This window comes from Dermacentor variabilis, chromosome 7 (assembly GCF_050947875.1).
Source record: "Dermacentor variabilis isolate Ectoservices chromosome 7, ASM5094787v1, whole genome shotgun sequence".
NCBI lineage: Eukaryota > Metazoa > Arthropoda > Arachnida > Ixodida > Ixodidae > Dermacentor > Dermacentor variabilis.
Window position 1 is genome coordinate 87,514,335 of NC_134574.1, and position 22,016 is coordinate 87,536,350.

The 22,016-nt window shown below is 48.7% G+C and overlaps 1 protein-coding gene across 1 annotated transcript in view; it reads left to right on the forward strand.

Annotated features, from left to right (window-relative positions):
• The window catches only part of LOC142588731 (neprilysin-3-like), a 92,463-nt gene that overhangs the window by 40,033 nt on the left and 30,414 nt on the right, over window positions 1-22,016 (forward strand). The window contains exons 7-8 of the mRNA XM_075700547.1: window positions 2,067-2,208; window positions 14,603-14,746. Coding sequence (XP_075556662.1) covers window positions 2,067-2,208; window positions 14,603-14,746 — 286 coding nt within the window. The remainder of the gene's footprint in view (window positions 1-2,066; window positions 2,209-14,602; window positions 14,747-22,016) is intronic.

Consider the following 22,016-nt stretch of genomic DNA (forward strand, 5'->3'; position numbering starts at 1 on the left):
GCACGAGAGCGCACGCATGACGGTCCACCCACTCCACCGCCCCTCGTAACTAAAGCCCCTCCATACACGTTTCCGCCGAGCGGCGGTGGCGCGTGGATGAAGGGGCGTTACTCGCAACAAGCTCGAGAGCATGCGCTCTTTCCCTCGGCGACTTTTCTGCCCTTACCGCGACGAACTAAGGAGCGAACCACAGTTCTAGCCCTTCCTTCCCCTCCCCACAGCAGCTCACAACTCGGCGCCTGGGGGGCAGGAAGCCGTGTACGGCTTCCTGCGTTTTTATCTTGAAGATACGATAATAAGAAACAATAAATTATTGCAAGGTAATAAAGTATTGTTTGGAAACTCAATTCTTGTTTATATCGCGGTAAATGGTTACTGAAAAAAAAAAGAGTCAGAATTCCTTTTTTTAAAATTTCGTACGAAACTCCAGCGCAGGCACATGAATATGACATCACGGATTTCAAAGTATTCTTTTTTTGCGTTTGGGCCGTTGTGGCTCAATAAGCGAAGTTGCTAAGTTCAGTCTTAGACACATTTAGAATACAATGTAGTTCCATGACGTCAGTCCATGACGTCACTGCGACTTGGTGCAAGAACCAAAAGGTGGCGCCGCCATCCGTCTTTCATTTTTGCCCCTTTTCTGGCTTAGCCTATTTTCCAGGTAAGAGCGGCTCATGTTTGAAATTAGATTGAAGCGCACATAAGACGTGGACACAGATAGGGAAGTAGACCGGACGGCGCTTGCCGAGTCTTTTTTGGTGGTACAAGATATTTTTTTACTGATATGGGTCAAATAATTTCTGTTACTGTAGCTTTAAACACGTTTAAGAATGATTTAGCCTTTTACAATGCTTTAAATTTCCTCCTCAAATTTTGGTGCAATGTCGCATTTTATTGTCTTAATCATTTATTATACTACGCTTGGCGCTGTTATGTACCACGCTAGCCAAGAAAAAATGAAATTCATACTTTCCTTCGGCTGAGCTCCTCCTTATAAGTAGCGTCCGATACATGGTGGTTATGACGTCACAAAGTCGCTTCTGGTATTTGCAGTAAGGCAAAACGTCGTATTTTAGGTGGGCTTCCATTACTAGCCCGGCGGGGACGAATGTAACCTGAAATCTTTTTTCTTGACAAACTAACAACGTCAAATGTTATGGAACAATCTGGACCATAAAATGCCATTCCGATGCGAAATTTGAGCAAAATTAAGGTAGCGGTAAACAAAGAATCGTTTGTAAAATAAAAATCCAGGTTATTGCACGTCCTTAATTTATCCGTCGAGGCGAGTTGGATTGGCTACTGGCTTGGCGATTGGCTGTCGGCACGTGCGAGCTGGAGATAACATGTGGGACGCTCCTCAACCCTTAGCATTTATATGCCCTTCCTGCAAATAAGCATCATAAAATAAACATTGGTCATCTACGCGCGCCATTCGAAAGGGTTACAAAATAGACGAGGTCAGTACATTGTCACGTACCATGATCGGTTCTTGTTTTTGACAGTAATTAATTGTGCGAAGCAGATTCCTAAAGTGCCTTGCTGCTGTTCGGGCACAATTGACGACGAGTAACTCATAACGCACTTCATATTTAGCCGTGGAGCCCATATTCGTGGATTCACACACACACACACACACACACACACACACACACACACACACACACACACACACACACACACACACACACACACACACACACACACACACACACACACACACACACACACACACACACGCACACGCACACACGCGCGCGCGCGTGCGCGCATGCGCGCCTATGCTACACTTTTCCGCCAGCACAAATTCCATTCAAGTAGCGAAGAAAGCTGATCAATGGGAAGCAGCATTTACGAATCAGAAGCTTTCTGAATGCAGCCTATGTTCTTCACTTGTACCTCTTTAACGACGATGAAGACGCAATGAACGGGCTAAAAGTATATTTTCAACAGACGTAATTAATTGGTGCACTGAAGGGGTTACGCCTTTCGTGGCTTTTCAAACATCCGCACGCTCTTCCATCGGCCAGCCGAGTGAATTGCGGCCGTTTCTTGGACGCTCGCAGTGGCTGCTACAACTACATGTCGAAGCCGGCGAAACTGGCGGAATCGCTGCACGACGCGGACTTGTATCTCGAGATCCGGAAGCTGATGAACTCCAGGACCTTCTTCGATGTGGTGCGCTACCTCGTGCAACAATCCCTGCAGGTGCGTATACCAGGTCGCTGGTAGACGTTCTTCACAGTAATCTTCAGAAGGGCCCCGCTGTGCGCGCGCCGCCCGGCCAGCTGTTGCCTGGTGATTGAGGCGCGCTGCAACGGTATACGGGGTGATCATCTTTCAGTTTTACGAAATTTTATTGTTGCGTCAGAAATCATATGGACACTCCAGGCGCATCTCTGCCGTCGCCGTCATGTTCCGTATAAGGTTCAAGGGCGACAACATCGTCGCCGCGTGCTTCATGCTGTATGTGCTAGTGAAAGCGCGCGAGGGTGAGCCGACGATGGTGGCTCAATCTTGCACGCGCTAGAGAAGAAAGCGGGGTGGAAGCGGCCCCTTCCTGCGGCGAGTGTCGACGTAACCGAGCGAACGAGCGCAGCGAAGAATGAAATCGAACGCGGAGCGCAGCGGTAGCTGAGAGAAAGACGACAGCCAGGATGAGGGTGAAGCGAAACCATGAGGCGGAACGCGGAAAAGGAACGGAGGGGAGACGGCTTGCGCATGCGCAGAGTTGCCGGCGGCCTCGGCATCAGCAGCCGCGTGGGCGATCTCATCTGCGCTTTCGAGGAGCTAGAATGGAGAAGGTGTGAGGTGGGGGAGGACCAGGCTCGTCCGCGATGACAACTGGTCGGGTCGATCCGCGGTACCGTGGTGTGTGATTGGGCCACTGCTCGTACAAGGGGCGATGGCGAGCGGCTACGAGTAAGGCTCGATATGACGCTCCCTTGGGTATTATCGCTAGTGGCACGACTTCCCCGCGACGAAGGGCCGCTCTCGTCGTTGGTGGAACGAAAGCGTGACAAGCGTAGAGCCGCGCAAGACGGGTTGTGCGGAAACAATGGCTACGGTATGACGCCAGCGTAGTGCGCGTCGTCTCTATGGAAACAAAGCGTTGTACGCGCTTTATCTGCGGCTTGTCTGCGGCGGCTGATGTGAATCACACCCACGCGTCCACCACGCTCTGCTTCTCGCGATCTCCCGATTAGCGAGGCAGACGTGCCACACCTCGCTCCGTTTGGAACGTGCCACACGAGACAGATTGAGCGCGCCAGCCATTATATCACGAAATCAAAACACGTGTGGAGCTGTGCTTAAATTTCGCTTTAAGGAGTGTCGTAATCGCCGGCGAATTTTTGCTTTCCGTGGCTGTGTTTGTAACACGTCGAAAGTCAGAGGAGCTGAGGCGCATATTACAGCACGAACATTTCGTGCAATGTTTTCGTCGCCCCTTTTCCTTGCATGTCTGTTCTCTCTCGCGGTCTTCCGTGGCTTAGTGTACTCCACCTGCTCAATCGATCCATTTATTATAGAATCACAAACTGTAAACGCGCACAACTTCTCTACTATAGCCAATGCAACCGCTCTGTCTTAATAAACGGACGGCTAAGTAATGTCCAGAGGCAAAGCGACCAAAAGTGAAAACAGAAGTAGACGTTAACACGCACTACACGTGTCACTGACTAGCCTCAGGAAAAGCTTGATCGGCTGCATTGCTTTTACCAACCTAAAACATAGCGCTACTGGTAAAATGTTCAAATGAATAGTGCTGATATTGGTTTCGAGTGCATTAGGTAAACTCGGACGAGTAGACACCCGCCATGCATACGGCGGGCTGTTACATATTGAAACAAGTAACACCTCTATAAAAATTGCTGCAGAAACTCCCCAACCGGACTTGTCAGATAATGCGTCGGTATTATTTCCAGTCGATAATTTTGCACTCAGGATGACGCAATGTGCTGAAAGTATTGCAGTGACCTGTTGCAGTTGCCATATTTCAACAGTTCAATACTTTAACCTAAATTAAATTTAATTTACATCGTAAGTGTTTAATTAGTAATTAATGTCTATTAGCCTTTCTTGCCCTTCATTTGTCCTAATAAGCCTCATTTAGCTTAAATTTATCGTAATTCTGCTTATTAGTCTTGAACCTTAATTACTCCTAATACCTCTTCAGTACTCAATATATATAGTCATAATCATAAAGCCCACTAGTCGCACATAGTCATAAGGCATTCTCATATATACCCCACTTGGACCACATGTACACCTATGGAGTGCATCGTGTCACACGTCACAGACAGTTGGACGCACAGAAGTAGCCATATAATTCTTGCGCATTAAAAAAACTGTTATTCTTGGACGACTTGTTTACCACTTCAAGCAGTTTGTTGTGCTGCGTGCCATAAAACACCCAGTGATTTACGAAAGTTTACAAGGAAAACCGCGCGCTCATAAAGCGCGAAGCAGGTAGAACTACGGTGCCAGTATTAGGCGAGATTTTGCACACGCTGCCAGAATAGCAGACGACACGCCTCTGGCTTTCAACGCACCCGTGCAAGCAGTTCTTCAGGCGGGCTCATGTGGCGCGCCGCACAGAGCGGCCACGCGCTCGCGTTGTTTCCAGTAAGAGTGGACAACCCTGTACGCACAAGCTCAATAAGAACTTGCCGTATTTGCCGTATTTGTGGGCCGGAAATAATTGCACAAAGAATAAAGGGTAGTGGAATGCATAATTGCTGATATTAAGGATTTCGGGAATGATGCTGGAATTATGCTATTAGGTGACATGAATGCCCACATACAGGATTTAGATAACCATACCGACAAAAACAGGAAGGCAATGGTAGACCTTTGTGAGCAAAATAACCTTGTTATCGCGAATACAGGGGCTAAGTGTGAAGGGCAGATGACGTGGAAACGCGATGACGTGAGTCCTCACCACGCGGTTCTTTATTTCACTTCATTTTTTAAAAGCATGAAATGCTTTTAGCTCCCGTTGTAAGCGAACGACAGAGACGACATTCAACAAGAGCAGACACTCCCATAGAGCCCAGCGGCCGAACTGACTGTAGCGTAACAAACGGATGGGATTAACTCTTTCCGGTTTCAGCTTCGGGCGCGCGCGTTTTGAACGCTAGCTGGCAATTGCTACGTCGACTGCGCTACTCGGCGCCTGTCTTTTTTTTTTTTTTTATTGCTTCTGCTGTTCAACGCGCGCGGTCTTCGTGCAGAATCGTTTATTGAAATAAAATGATTGCAAACAATCTTTACGAGCCTCCATCGAATCTTTGCCACGTGTAATTTCGTAAAGTGGACGCAAAACGCCTTGTAAATGAGGAAATGTTTATTTCGCTCAATATAAATGCTCGTTCTGGGATTTTTGAGCGTTCATCTAACGTTGTGGCACAAGGTAATAAGCAGCAGTAGTTCCCGTACGAAGCTCCACCGGACGGCATCAGCTGAAAAATAAATTAGAAGCATCTGTCATTTTGGTATTTAGCCCTTACAGGAATACTGCGTGTAGAGGGGAAACGCGCGAAAGTGGTGAATGGGCGACATTACAAACAAAGGGGATTCGCTTCTACATACATGGCGTCGAAAATACAGGACTCCATTCCAAGCCGTACTATATATTATGTAGAAAACATCTGATTTCCAACCTTTCCCCTATTCCCGGGCATTATTTCCTGCACTTTAAGAGCACAAGTGCAAGGGCTACTGCGCGTTTCCAAACAAACGTGGCCTCAGCTGACGCGATAGTACGCTACATACGCAAAGGTGGCCACAACACAGGCTCTCAGCCAGACCATGGGCTTTTTTCTGGACATTCCGCCATTTTCTTCGAGGCGTGACGTAGGCGCGAGGCGTGCAAATTGGCGCTGGTGACCCCGTTTTGCTTTCCTAACGTGACGCACACCGTCGTCTGCCGTGTACAAGCCGTCGTCTGCTTCATTAGCTAGGACGCGTGTCCCCGACAAACGAAATGAGTCATCGTGCGTTTGCCAACGCGCTTGTTTTCTGCCTTGAGAGAACATACGCGACCTACCCGTGGCGATAAGCGCACGCTCTAAGCCACGTTATCTCGCAAAACGCAAGTGACTCAGCCCAACTTGGCTGGCTGAGAAACGGCCGAATGTCGCCGATAGCGTTGCGCACGCCAGAGGCATCTGCTTGCGTGACGCAAGCGATGGTGCTGCCATCTCTTGTTCACTTCACTGGTTACTCGCACCCCGTGAGGAAACTTCAAGGCGCCGCCTTACGTACATTCCTTTTTATAAATCAAAAAGATATCGTCGTCATAACTTCTGATTGTGCGAAAAGGCATTAATGTTGATTACAATACAAACGCAGCAGTGAAAAGTGGACAATGTTGCAGAAATTTCTATGTTCAACCAATATTATTTGATATAAACGCGTTCTTTTAAAAAATTGGTGGCCCAAAACACAAATTCCAACACCACCCGAGAACGATGCAAATACTATGCGCACGCGTTGTGAACAAAAGATTTTCATGGCGCCAAACGATGGGAAAATGTGGCGATACGCATTTCTCACGGCCGCCATTGAATATGGCGACTCATCAGCATAATTCGCGCGGCTCGTCGCACCACAAATTATGGCGGAAAATCTCTGCAATGGCGGCCTAGCGCAACGTCACGCAACATCAAATTGACGTTTACGAAACGGCCCTTCCTGTGACGCTCCCCACAACATATTCCTTCTGCCGATCAGCAAGCCGACATGCGGCTATCTTGGATCGCTACCACATATTTGCTAGATTGCAGACGTAGTGCACTGGCTTCTGTACGCCACCGTTCATTTTCTTTTTGAAGCGCTAACGTCCTGCCAAGGGCCACAATAATGCATTAGTCGATAAAATCTGCAGCTACACGTCACGTTTCGTCATATCGATAAAAACGCAAAACTGCATTTTGCAAAACTTGAGTTTTCCGGCACAAATTTCAAGACACGTGAGCTCTCGAGAGCCAATCAGGGAGTCAACATGGTGGATAATGGTGGCCGTGCAGCCGCCAGAGAGAAGTGGTTCTTGTGGGAAAGGAGGAACGATGATCTTGGATTGTAGCGCGAAGTGAACACGGACACAGAAAGGAGCTGGCACTATCTTCTGCAACCCATGCGGGAGCACGGCTCTGCGCCAGCAGGATGGGGGAGGTGGGATTAAATGAAAGAGAGGGCAGGAGGGAGAATAGAGCCTCATGCTAGGCGTTCGCAGAATACCCTCTACTCGCACTCAAGAGAAATGCGTGGGTGTAAGCCTGTTTTCAGTCGCTCAGAAAGACAGAATTTTCGAATTCTTGGTTCTTTAGCTCCTCGGCGTTATCTTTTTCGCATTCTGCTGGTGCAAGCATTAGACTCCAGTGTTATCCCTATTGGCAATCGCTCGTCGCGTCTTCGACAAGCGTTGTTGCGCTTGTTGCACAACATACATGTTGCTGGGCCATAGCAAGCGTCACAAACTTGTCTCACCAAGGTTCAGGACACGTCAGACTAACTACCGTATTCAGATATGCATCTTGAAGCTCATGCTTGACTTGATGTAAATGACGCCTGGGGCGAACGCGCCCAAGACGCTCATTGCATTTCTTTGGGTGCGTTCTCGACAGGCGTCATTTAAATCAAGTCAACAAGGATGGGCTTCACGTTAAGATGCATTTCTGAATACGGGAGTAACTGCCACCACGTCCAGCTTGCTTTTTTGCTGACTGAGTCACAACGTCAGGCGCGGCGAGCATGCTTCAAGAGTATCCCAAGGACTAACGAAATTATTTACAATAATTTTCGGGGTCAGAGAACGTGTCATGAACTTGCCCTAGTAAGATGCAGTACACGCGAAACCAACTGCATCACACGGCCTAGCTGCTTTTCGCTAACTGCGTCACAACGCCGGGCGCGGCTACTGTGCATGAAAACTACCCCTAGAAGTAACGAAATTAGTTACAATAATGCTGTGGGTCCATAGAATGTGCCAAAACTTGTCCACGTAAGATTCAATACACAGCGAAGCTGCATCACACGGCCGACGTGTTTTTCGCTAACTGCGTCACAAAGCCGGGTGCAGCGAGCGTGCCCAGAAACTACCGAAATAAGTAATAATAATGTTGAGGCTCATAGAAAGCACCGCAAACGTCTCCCAGCACGAGTCATTAACTCCAATTAACTACGCCAGGAAGGCCGAGCTGTTTTTCGCTAACTGCGTCACAAGTCTCGGCTCCGTGTCGTAAAAGCCAATATTGCTGGAACTGCGTCGCAGACTGTCATGCAAAATTTCTGAACTTGCCGCTGCCCAATAGTGCAGTGGTGCCGTGTCGAAGTGCAGAAGGAACGCAAAAATACGCAGGGCGCCCAAGAAACACGCTAGATCCAAAAGAGACGGGTCGCCGAAAAGGCGGAACTTCACGTGTGCAACCGGCCTCGTCGGGCTGTCTGGCGCATGCATCAGTCGCGCCTGGCGTGAGGTTAGCTTATTGCTAGGTGACGCAAGAAAATAAGTCGCAAAGTATGCGTTCATTTATACGTAAAGCTTTCCAGTTTAAGCGGGAACGAATACAAAAAAAAAAAACTCTCAGTGCCGTTCCACTCTGAAGAAGGATGACCAGCGAAGGTGTGTATGTGGGCCCCTTAATGGCGAACTGCACCTCCGCCGCGGGTTGGCCCGACATTGCACTATCTTCGGGATCGGGCCACGTATGGGGAGTACTTAACCCCTGCTTGACCTCCGCTGCGGGTCAGCCCGGCGTGGCACTAACTTCGGGATCTTCCGTAAATTCCTTTCACATATTACTTTTTCCTATGCTTGTGTCAACTACTGATGTCTCTTATTCGTTTTTCTTCACGAGGAAAAGCAATTTTAACAACTGCTTATCAAAGCAACCACCCAGCTGCAATCTCTGGCCCCCAACCCTTCGTACAGGACCACATTACATACGCTACTTACTGCCCAAACAAATTACGAAAAGTAATGCTCCCAAGCTTTTCCTAATGTATGTTCGCAACGTCGCTCAAGCTCGAACTTTTAGTACGCTGAAGCTTTATTTGTCCTTTCCAATAGCGATGTTCCAAAGGCAGAAACAGGGTGCCATACACTTGATTTCAATCTTTTGGTGCTGAGACAGGGTTGCCTGTTCAACGCCAGCCGTCCGTCGTGAGTTCCGCTACAGTGTCTGGAATTGGGAAATGTGATGAACGCGCCGGCTCGCGCATGGCGCTTTGGAAGGAAACTGCCAGGGGGCGCTGCCACACGCGTACACGTCCGGATTCGCTTGAGGTCTTGTGGCGATTGGACGTGCTTTTCTGCGCTCCGTGGCGGCGACAAAATAATAAGTTTTTGTGTATGCTTTGAGCTTGCTTCTGTTCTTGATTTGCAGATTTTTTAGCCTTTAAATAGTAATAGGGTGGTTTTCTTTTTTTTTGTCTCTCTCGTATTTCGTGTACATTTCGTTTTGCAGGATGGTTAGAGCGTCCTATCAGGCAACGCGCTTCAACACGTGTAGCCGGGTGGGACGTTGAGTGTTTGTAGCTTTTAAATGGTAGCTTGGAGGGGGCAAGACTAGTAGCTATTAGTGGTTTTACTGTGTGTGTATTGGTAGGAAAGTGAGAGCGTGGCCGCGTGGTTGAGCGCATGCGACAGCGTGTCATACCTTGGGCCTTCGCGGCATTCGTTGCTCTTGAGACATTGCTGAGAGTTGCTTTGCGACATTTTGAGGAATTGAATCCTGTGCGTATCGGCTTTTGCTAAAAGGCACGTGCTCTGCATTATTACAGTATTATAATATTTGAATAAGAAAAATCCGTGCAATGCATGGCAAGAAAGCCAGGAAAGCGGGCAGGGTGCGTGGGGTCCCTCAAGGCAGATGAGGGGACGGATGAGAAGGGAAAGGGAATCGAGTCAACCGGCACGCACTGTGATGTCGATACTAGACTGCAGAAACTGGAGGCCTTCCAGGAAGAGCTTGCCAAACAGGTGGAAGAGCTCAAAAATGAGCTAAATAGGGAGCGTGATGCGCGGAAGGTAGTTGAAAAAAAACTTCAAGCAGCCGAGAAAAGGCTGATCAGCGCCGCCATTGTGACCGAGAATGATCGTGACAATAGAACGCAGTCCCCCGACGTGGCAGGAGAGCGAGTGCTAGCAAAGTACGTGGAATGCGTGCAACGTGGTGAAGGGTTAGCTGGAAAGAGCGGCACCTACCTTGAGGCCGCCACGCCGAAAAAGCAGGAACACAGGGGACATTGCCCCTTGTCGAGTTCGAATCATGCGGAAAAGGACAAAAGGAAGCAGGAACAGGTGGGAGAGAGCGACATGGTGATTATTGCCGACGACTCAACCCTGTCTAGGTGCTCAGAAGCAATTGTGGAGAGGGTGAAAGGCGATAAAAGAGTGGCGGTAGGGACATTTCCAGGCCAGACACTGGGTTCTGTCATGGAGCGAGGAAAAGAAAAGCTCGCGGAAAATTCCCACTTGCGCAGCCTTGTCATAGTAGCAGGTGGGCTAAATGACGTCCTAAACATGAAAGGGACAGGACTAGCCTAGCGCTTGGCGAAAGGGGTGGACGACTTGCGCGAGCTATCCCCTCAAGTGCAGATCGTGGTGTGCACAGTGCGGGAGATGCCTGTACGTGACAGTCACGTACAAATGGCCGTAGTGGCTGTGAATGAGGCGATAGGGAAAATGCGCCGAGAGAAAAGCTTCGAGGTTGTCGAAGTGAACGGGCAAGTGAGACGGTGCGGTGGGTTTAAACGAGACGGGATACACTTAAGTTACAGGCACGAGAAGTGGGCTGGCGACTTGATAGTCACGCTGTTGCTTTTTGGGGTGCCTACGGGTGCTGAGGAGGCCAGAGTAGGTAGTAATGAAGAAGGTCCCCTAAGGGAACCTCAGAATAGCATCGCCGTCAACAACAGAAAAAGGAGGAAAGCAAGAAAGCTCGCCGTGCAATAGGCTACATAAACATGCAGGGCGGCAGATGAAAGGAAAAGTGGGCAGAGATTGAGGAGCAGTTAAATAGAGAACAAATAGGGGTTCATGCGGTTATAGAAACGCACCTTATGGATTCGGAAGAGCCGCCAGTGATTGAGAATTATGTTTGGGAAGGGTGCAACAGAACTAAGTCGGAAATAAAGGGAGGGGGAGTCGGAATGCTCATCCATGAGGGAGGCAAATGGAAAAGAGTACATTCAAAATGCCAAGAGCATCTTTGGTTACCAGGTACAATGAGGGGAAAGAAAACGTGGCTGGGCGTTACGTATTTGTGGACCGGAAATAATTGCACAATGAATAAAGGGTAGTGGAATGCATAATTGCTGATATTAAGGATTTCGGGAATGATGCTGGAATTATGATATTAGGTGACATGAATGCCCACATACAGGATTTAGATAACCATACCGACAGCAACAGGAAGGCAATGGTAGACCTTTGTGAGCAACATTACCTTGTTATCGCGAATACAGGGGCTAAGTGTGAAGGGCAGATCACGCGGGAAGTGGGAAACCGGCAATAAACCATTGATTACTGTCTGATGACAGAAGGAATTTATGATAAGTTGAGAGAAATGGTCATTGATGAGGAAGGGCATGGCAGCATAGGGAGTGACCATAAGCGCATCATTTTGAAAATGGGATGTGTAGTTGGGAAAGAGAGCAAGGAGCGCAAAATGGCCAGTCCAAATTTGAAGGCTGAACAAATAGCAAATGTAGTCACTAGAGTCGAGGAAGAACTTGTGAAATGGCCAAGTAAAGAGTGTGAATACGGTGAGCTACTAAGTGTAATAACGACAGAAATACGGAAAGAGAAACAACATGTTCGTTGGAGCAGAAGAAAGAAACCTAAAAGCTGGTGGAACAGGGAGATAAACGAGAAGCGATCGCCGAACGACAGAAAGCATCTCGAGAGCACAGGCAGGCAAAGAAGGCACAGTTGCCGCAGGAGGAATTAACAAGTAAATGGGAAATGTACCGGGAGAAAAAGTCTATAGTTCAAATACTGGTGCAAGCAAAATTAAAAGGTGAAAGTGAACGTTGGTTGTCAGAAATACGTGCGAAAAAGAAGACCGCGCCTAGAGTATTTTGGAACCTCATAAAATTATTAGGCAGTAAGTCAACTACAATACAGCAACATATCCTAGACGAAGATGGAAACAAGCGGGAAGGGGAAGCGACTTTATATTGCAATCTCGCTGGCTCTGTTGGTGGCGCCCTCCTTCGTTGGCCGTCTCGGCACGTCTTGACGCAATGGCTAAAGTCGGCTTTCAAGCGTGGCCAGTGATGGGCTGGTTCGTGCGAATCCATAAATACTTTGTTTAGCCCAAAACAACAGACACAAGAAAGACAACAGGGCAAGGCGCTTAATTTTTTTTACCCTCAACTGACATCTTTTTATTGCGTCACTCCTTTATAGCTAGCAGAAACTAGGGGAACATGCGCAGTGAGCACGATGTGTAGGAACCACCAGCATTCGATCACAAGAGCGCACTCATGCGACAGAATCCAAAAAAAAAAACCATATTCAGCACTGTACAAGGTTAAAGAAGCCACAATAAAGCGCTGTGACCCCCACGACTGTATGGAGAATGCTTCCGCCTTGTCCTGTCGTCTTTCTTGTGCCTGTTGTTTTGCGCTAAACAAAGCATTTGTGGCCAATGATGTTTTTCCTGAATCCTCGCGCAAGCATACGGGAAATACCGGGATGCCCTGCCAGTGGGTCATCACGAAGGGCGTGGAGAACTTCTGGACGCTGTGGTGCACCTCCACCTCACACCTCCAGTAAATGCCACGTTGCAGTGACGGTGAAGAACGTTGAAGTATCACGAAACTAACTCTGTATCGGGCGAACCTTTGTCCACAAGAACAGGCTACTCTCAAAGTACAGCGATAGCAGCGAGCACAGTCAGCAATTATCGAAAATCTGACCAGACGCGTCTGCTATTTATGCATGGCTCAAGGTACCTTCCAACGGAATCGCTGGTATTCGCGTAAGTTCCATAACGTACACCAGTATTCCCGTCGCGCACAGAATTCGATTACACGAGGCCCGGCGACAACATAGGCAACAGATAGAACCATCGATAACATTCGAGAAACTTCCGATTCGTGTCTTGCGCTCAGTAACAACTTTTTAACATTTGTTAGCTGGGTGAATGTGACCGGATACAGATAAAGAACTACGCGTGACAATTTGTTTTTAAGAGACTATTGGATATATGGGGAACCAGCGCTGGATAGGCGGCGCGTCGAAAAGAGTGCGTTGCACGCCGCCCTGGCGACGAAACGCGGCATGCTCCAGCCGCTCGACCAGACGACACACACGTGCGCGGCCGTATTATAGTTTGTATGTTTCCGTTTTCGCGTCGCTTCAAGTGGACAGTTTTTGTAAAGAAGCTAGCGCCATCAAGTGAAGAAATGACAAAAGAAGCTTTTTAAGCTTTATATATTTTTCACAGTGTGTCGCGGCGAGCACGTGCGTTTCTTTAACGGTTGCGTCGTGTGCCGTTGCCATGCTTGCGTTGCAGCCTGCCTCGCAAATCTAGCAGCTGTGGCTCCGGTCCTGCTGCGCTATGGTTTCGGAAGTATTAGTTGACCTGAGGACATTCCATATTTCTCTGGCTAGACATAAAAAATTTTGATGTTACTTCACCACAGAAGTCAATGGAGGAGAAAGTTTTATCGCATCAGCTGACTCGCGCAAGCAAGGGCTTGAGTGCTCCCCTGCTGGATCCGTAACAACGCTGGCTACATTTCGCACATTACATACATTTACCGGATGCATCTCATTGCCGAGTCCTCATCCACATGCGCATGTTAAAAAACACATAGGCGGCTTAGTCGCGCGTGCGCCGGCAGTATGCGCACACAACTCGTATTACAAGGCAGCTTCCCTCCCACATAATTCTTGGCAATGAATGGATAATATTTACTTTTCGTATCGTTCGCTTGGTGCGGTGGCATTGGAAGGGGCTTGGCGGTGGTATTGCGAAGAAAAAATGGTTGGTACATATGCTGGATGGTGCATGCTATTGCTCATTTGGTTTCCGACGAAATGCCGACTGCACATTCTGCTGTTTGGTACTGGCTGCCACGGCTGGCCGTCTTCACTATCGAATAAACCAAGCACACGCGCGAAATTCGATTTCGAAAACAGCCCGACACCGCTTGACAGGGCGACAAGACGGGAACTTACTCCGCTCGCCTTACTGTTTGGACCCAACGCCGCCTCCGTTCTTGTTCGTAGGGTTTAGATGGAAAGACGCAGAACGATACATCCTCCCTCATCCCGACGTAGTTGTGGCACTTGTATACGCAACAGTATCGTCGGCGTCCTTTTGTTTTCCTCCGACTTTTAGCGCACGCAAGGCCACTACCAGTAGCAATTTTCGTCCGCGGGAGCGGCTGAGTTGTGCACGTTCTGACCGCCAGGGCGGCGCTGTAGGTGTCTTGAAAACTCCAGCGCTGGTTCCCCATAGAACATGTTCTTTTTTTGAAGGATAGTGAGCTCAGCTTTTAGAATGGGCTGTCGGAACTGCCTTCAATAGATGTATACTTGTGGCAACCTCGTGACTCGACTCTCTGTGACGTGCCGCCGCAGGTGGGCGTGTACACGCTGTTCCACGTGCGGTTCATCTACGAGGCTGGCCGTCCCATGCTGTTTATAAGCGAGGGCTACGGCCTGTCGGGGAAGCTCGGCCAACCATTCGGCAACGTTCACGACATCTTCGTTAGAATCCTCCAGGTAAGCTGCTGAGGAGAGATCACGAAACACCCACTTGAGATGTGAGGCAGAGGGGATGGCAAACATGGTGTCACGTGCGCACAGGCGAACGTAAACACGTCAAGCTCGATGATCGCGGACCCTCGCTGTCAAAGTGCTGGCGTGAGAAAGAGCGGCAGCAGCAGCGAGCGAATGGACGTCACGAAGCTATCAGCACTCGGCGCACCTAGACAATGTGCCCATCGCAAATCGCATTGAAGACAGTGCCCGCGCTTCGCCGCGGCATACGCAGCTGTCGCCGGAGTAAAACACCCCCCTCCCGCTCCCGACCCCCGCCCTGCGTGCCTTGCGTTGCGTCCCTTTTGGTGGAAGACGGAGCGCTTGCTCACCTCTCCCGCCTTCCTCTTTAGCGAGCGCGATATCAAGCCGCCATCCTCGGTTTAGCCTCGCTCGCTTACACTCGCACGCACAGCACATTGCGCGCGGCCACGGTGTTACCGCACTTGTAATTTATACTGAACGTCACGGCAACGCCTACGGAACAAAACAAAAGAAAGACAAGAAGGTTAACGATGCGGGAGTTCGCGGTTTACTACCCTGCACACTCATGCGGAAAGACGACGTTAGAAAGAGTTGAGAAAGAGGACAGTAAAAAAAATCAAGATTATATTCCAAGCATATATATGCCTTGACGAAAATAGGTAGAGTACCCCCCCCAAAAAAAAAAGTACAGCAATGCTTGCACGGCCTTCTGCCTTGACGACGAGTCCCGTCGATGCTTTAGAATTTTCTCTCCACAGGGGTTAGTCGTCCAACTGAATGAATGAGCACGACGGAGTGTGAGCGTCCGGGCATATTAGGTCGGCAAACTCATTGGTTCAATCACTCAGGCCTACTAAAACGCAAACCCATTCGTGATTCTGAGTGAGTGAGTCCGACAGAATTCAATTTTTGCGACTCTTGAGTTCGCCCAAGCCCAGCTGCAGGGAATTCTGGTGAGCTTTAGTGGGTCTATTTGCGATATTGTACAGCTTCGTATGCCTGTAATGGCTTTCGTAGTTTTCGAGCTGAAATGACCATCTTTCGTGCATTTTATCCCACCAGTACTCGAAATGTCTATTGCTAATCTCGATCATTGACCTGTTAGCGCTGTTAGTCATACGAGGCCTTTTGCTGCAGTATACACATATGTCATTCTGTTGGGAATATTTGCTTCATTTTGTTTTTTCTTTCTCATGCAGCAAGCTTGGATCTCAAACTGGAAGTCACTGCCTTTTTTTGCAATAGTACACGTTTTCTCATTTTACCTCTTTGTTCGCCGTTTTTGTAAATTTCCGTGAAGTTTTCAATGCGTGAGCATTGGGAGTGTCAAAGTGAAAAAAAAAGTATGTGTGTGAACTGTGGTAGCCGGTCACATGGTAGAGAGGGGATGAAAGTGCTTAGAAGAGCGCGCGCACGTGTGTTTATTACAGGGAGTCCCAGCTATCGTGCATCGCATCCTTAAAGGCGGGGCATTCTGTGCGAAGATAAACAAGCGCATATTCTTCACAGTCGAATAGAAAAGCCTCCGTTAATATATTCTTTGATGCCATTCAATTTACCGCACAATTGCAATTAGCAATTTCTTTAAAATACTGCTTCAATTCCGCTCTTTCAATGAAGAAATTGTTGGAAATTGAAAGAAACTTGAAGCTGGCATGTGTCCAGCCAGCTACATTTTGCTCGTTAATTTTTTTTCCGGCTAATAAAGAAAGCGCGCGAAAAAAGAAATATCGCGTGACTAACCGTTCACCCGCATCAAAAAGCAGCGCCCTCAAAGAAGCACTGTAGCAGTTAGTGTCGAGGACGGTGCTTTACTTGGCGCGCCTTGCCATCGACAGTGTGGCGTCTTCCCGATGGTGCATCGTCCAGATGGTGCGAACAGAACACAAAGGGAAAAACAAATGCACACGCTGTACAGAAAGATAACAAAAGCAACAAAGAAATCAAGTCCGAAAGTTCGTTAGCGCGCGTAGAATGACTTCAGACGCACCACGTGGGAGACTTAAGGCATTGCGCGGCGCCGCTGTGATTGCGGAATGTCATCTAGCGTGACCTCATAGTCCAGTAGACCAATACGTCGAAGGGTCTGGTATGGGTCGAACTAACGTCGAAGTAGCTTTTCACTGAGTCTACATCGGTGTATTGGGGTACAAACCCAAACACGGTCGAAGGGCTGGTATACTCCTCCTAGCGTCGTCAAAATTCTAGTACCGGCTGTTTGCCTTCCGCTTGTTCTTGTTGTGCAGGCGGGCGAGCTGATGGGCTTCTTCTTCACGCTGGAGGTAGGCGGTGGCGTCGAGGTTGTCTTCGTCGGTGATGTGCGGCATCATGATGTCAAACCTCGTCGCAGGGTTCCTTCCGTAAACCAACTTGAACAGCGTCGTAATTTTTGCATTGTTGCTTGCACTGCCGTGTTGTAGGCGAACGTTGCGTACGGAAGGACGGCATCCCACGACTTGCGTTCTACGTCGACGTACATTCCTAACATATCAGCAAGAGTTTTATTTATTCCATCAGGCCATTTGTGTGGGAATGGCAGGCAATCGCCGTGCGGTAACTTGTCTGGCTGAATCACAGGATCGCTTGGGCGAGCTTTGCTGTAAAGGACGTTCCTCTGTCGGTGATGAGGACTTCTGGAACACCATGTCGCCGGAGCATGTTCTTGACGATGACTTCCACCACATCGGCGGCACTAATTTTCGGCAGAGCTTTCCTTTTAGCAAAGCGGGTAAGGCGGTCCGTCGCTACGACGATCCGCATATTTCAGTATGTTGACGTCGATAAAGGTCCAAGCAATTCCACTCCGATCTGCTGAACGGTCTGCAAGGAGGCTCGATTGGTTGTAGCAATCCCACTGGCCTTGATGTTGGTGTCCTGCGTCGGTTACGTTCTCAGCATGCCTTGATATAATAGCCGACGTCGGTGGTCGCGTTCGGCAAGTAGTACTTCTATTGTATCCTCGCGAGCGTACAGTGGAGTCCTGGATGACCTGCAGTGGGATCTTCATGCAGGGCATGCAGTACATCTGACCTCAGTGATGTGGGCACAATTAGAAGATAGTTGGCGCACGCTGGAAAGGTTTCTATTAGGACATCGTTTTGTAAGAAAAAGGATGACAATCCGCGCCTAAGCTCCACGGGTACGACGTCTGTTTTTTTTACTTTTAAGTATTCGACGAGGCTCTCCAGCGCCGGATATCTTCACCGCTGTTCAGCGTAGTCCGCCGCGCTTATTGTTGCCATGAAGACGTCCCCGTCTTAGTCAGCGCAAGACTGCGGCTTAATTGGGGCTTGAGACAAGCAGTCGTATCAGAATGTTTCCGTCCTGACTTGTAGGTCCAGGTGATGTCGAATCACAGTGCAAGGTGGCGTGAAGGCTCCTTTGAATTTACCAGCGAACACACGGCCTGGTAGTCGCTTACGACTTTGAATGGCCTACCGTACAGGCAGAATCCAAAGTTTGCTGTATCCCATATGAAAACAATTTAAGGCACCCCTTTACCACCTTAGAATAATTGGCTTCTGCTTTCGGTAGCGACCGGCTAGCCCAAGCTTTGACTCTTTCGAGTCCGTGTTCTCTCTCGTCAAATACGATGCCGAGTCCTACGCAACTTGTTCGGTGTGGATTTCGCTATCGGCATTCCCATTGGAGTGGGCGATTACTGAAGCTGAATGCAGGCATTGTTTCAGCTCTGGGAATGCTTCGACTTGCGGCGTTTTCCACTTGAACTTGATGTCTAATATTTTACTGTGGATGAAGGGCTCGGCGACGCGTGAAATGTTCTTGACAATGCGCTTGTAACAGGCAGACAGGCCAATGAATCCATGCACCACTTTCTTGTCGACGGGCTGCTGAAACTTTGCGATAGCAGCTGTATTTCCTGGACCGTGGTGGGCTACAGGCTTGCTGAACATGTGGCCGAAGGACAGGATCTCTTCGTAAACGAAACGGTACTTCTCCGGCTCCCAGTGTGAGGCTGGGTCCCAATGACTTAACTGCCTCTAATGCTGTCGGACGTGGCTATGGTGTTGGGTTGCTAAGCACGAGGTCGCGGGATCAAATCCCGGCCACGGCGGCCGCATTTCCATCGGGGCGAAATACGAACGCGCCTGCGTATACATTTTGATACAGGTGCACCTTAGAGAACGCCAGGTGGTACAAATGATGGCTGTCGTAGGCTATCGTCTGTGCCGTCCCGCTGAGTGATAGCAACCAACTCAGTACTGATTGCTGGACCGTGCAACAGCTGTCATACTTGATAGCGAGTGAAAGATTTGATCGGCGGTTTGAATCGCTTTGGCTCTCGTTCGTTCTTTCACACCTATGCAATACGGGCACTTTCGATCACGATGAAACTCAATCCGTTGCGCGTTTCAATAAACTTCTCGCCGTCTTTGGTAAGTTGCTGCATGGCTATACTTCGATACTCACAGTCCTTATTTACTCGTTTTTTAGAGCGCAGCTCTTTGGCGTCCGTTCCTGGGTTTCGCGTCGTCGTCGGCGTTGTCGTCGGCCTCGTAACCAGCTCCGCCCCCCTTTCATCCCCCCAGCGCTAGCAGCGACCGACTGATACCGCTGGATGCCGCTGACGCCGCTAGAGAGTCAAGATAACGTGACTGCATAGAACACCGTCGCCGCCATGCAGAAAGAGGAGGAAAGGGTCCCCCCCCCTGTTCTTGTGTGGCGGATAGGGTGCTCTTCAGTTGCCGACGCGCCGGTTATTTCACGTAGGCCCCGGCACGTCGACGAATACGTGACCACCTTCCCACGGCTAGACCTGGTTCTTAGCGCTGCGGAAGCGAGGGTATCATATTGTTTGTGTCGGCATCGGCGGCGTTGTCCCTGAAACCAACTCCGCAGCTGGGGTTGACTCACTATCGGCGTCAGCGGCATCAGTCAGTCGCTGCTATCTCTTCCCTCCTCCCTTTATCGTGTTGTCCGCTTGCTGCGCGCGCTTCTGCCCCCATCGTTTGCCGCTGGGTGCACACGCCGCCCCCCTCCCCCCTCTTCCTGCGAGTCTCCGGTTGTCAAAGCGCCGGCTCGAACTTAATTCCTTTCTTCGCTCCTCCTCCAATGCAACCCCTGTGCGGTGGCAATCAGAGAGCCAGATCGGTGGCGGCGGATCTGTATATGTGCACCGCCCGAGCCGAAATTGCCGCTGCCGTTCGCCCTGTGCGGTGGCAATCAGAGAGCCAGATCGGTGGCGGCTTGACATAAAGACAAACAGCAATTTCCTAACACTTATGCGGGAGAACATCCCGTTCCTCTCGCTCGTAACGCGTCCCACGGCTGTGACAACCTCGCGAGGCACTTGTATAGATCTCGTCTTTGAGAATCAAGCATTGGTGTACCAAGTCGAACATATATCAGTCTATTTCTCCGACCACAAAGCTTCCTTCATGACTGTCAAGAACTGTTAGTGGAGTCTTTGTTAAAGGAATACGTGTGAAAAATAAAAAAAAAATTCTGTGATAGCGCATACATGTGTTGCTCGATTTCTTTGCCTCAATCTATCGAAAATGTGAAACAGCTTATTTGCTGCGCTCAAATTTCGCATTAGGAAGTAACGTAATCGTCGGTAATTTTTTTCTTATATAAAACATTGTATTTCATTACAAAGAAATAAAATATTATAATATTAATGCAGCAGTCAGGGACTTGTCTTTCTTAAGATGGCGTGTTGGGAAATAATGTTGATTCACAACTGTGACTGTGCTAAAATAGCTCCATATACCGTGCTTTCTTTTCAATCCCTATGATGTAGGGTAGTGGCATCCAAGGTCTAACGGCGCGCGCATCTCGGAGGCATTTAGGCTGCTGCTTGATGCGCGCGCTCTCCCGCGATCCGCGCGTCGAAGCGCCCTGTTCTTAAGGGCTTTAACGGCTTTAACGCAACTTAAGTTGAGGCCCATGCTTGACTGTAGGCTCCCTATGCTTGACTTGATCTGAGTGACGCCTGGCGTGAATGTGCCCAGGACACTAATTGCGTTTCCTCCTGCGCATTCACGACAAGCGTCATTAATATCAAGCCAAGCGTGGGCTTCACCTGTGCCTGAAGCGCGGAAAACTTGCGCCGGTTACTGCGCACTGCTTTGCCACTCAGCGGACGAGCGTGCTTTAAGGGTCCTTAAGTTAATAAAATGAAATGAAATTAAGTTGTCGTAGCAATAACCGCGGCTCATGATAAGAACATAGAGAAAGGGAATGAACAAGAGCGGACACTCGGCGAAAATTGGAAACAGGAAACACGGCACGCTATAGCATTAACATCGACGAATTGGGGCCGTGAGCATCGAAAAAAAGAACAATGTGAAATGAGATTAACAGAAAATTTTTATTTTTTTATTCTTTCGCGGAAAAATTAAAAATATCTGCGTATAAATTAAATTAAACTTTGCGGCTTACTTCCATTGCCTAGCGAGCCAGATGTTTGCGTCCTCCGTCAGACACACCGCCGAAGCGAGAGAGTCCGGCAGCGCATCTGAGCGTTGTACTGTTCGGGCACCCGTCTGCCTGTTTTTCTATTTTATCTATCAATTTGTTTCAATATACTGCCGACCGGGGTCGCCGGCCCAAGCAAGAAAGGCGTAGTAAACGTATAGGTACATTTGATGCCCAAAGTCACGCGCAACAGCAGGAATAAGAAAAGAGTATTCGGAAATTATCCGACATAAGCGAGATACTATGAAACAAAAAAAATATCGAAAATGTGAGAATCAAGGTCAGATCAAGGTCAGATACTCAGATAATATTTTTGAATTCCGCATAACCACAAAGTTAGTGCTAATTAATTACTGAACTCCCGAAATATTATAGTTAGATGAAAAGTGCCAATCACAAGATTGCGGAGCAAAATGAAAAACTACCGATACAACATTCTATTGTGCGATACATGCTACATAAAGATGTTTTTCCGAGCGTGTAAGAAGACCGCGAATGCACGCAAAATTACCGCGCGAATGGCCGCTCGAGACACTTTGCGTGTATTCGCGGGCTTCTTTCACGCTCGGAAAAACACTTTTGTGTAGCACGTACGTATTGAGCAACAGAAAGCTGTATCAGCAGCATTTCATACTGCTTTATAAAACGTTTCATTGACGCTTGTCATGTAATTACAATACTTGAGACGATTAATTAGGATAATTGATGTAATTAGGCGGAATCCAGAAAACGATTTTAGTATTGTTGCAAATGGGTCGCAAGCCCCAAGGGTAGCGTTGGCCTGGCGGCCTGGGCCACAGCTGGAAGC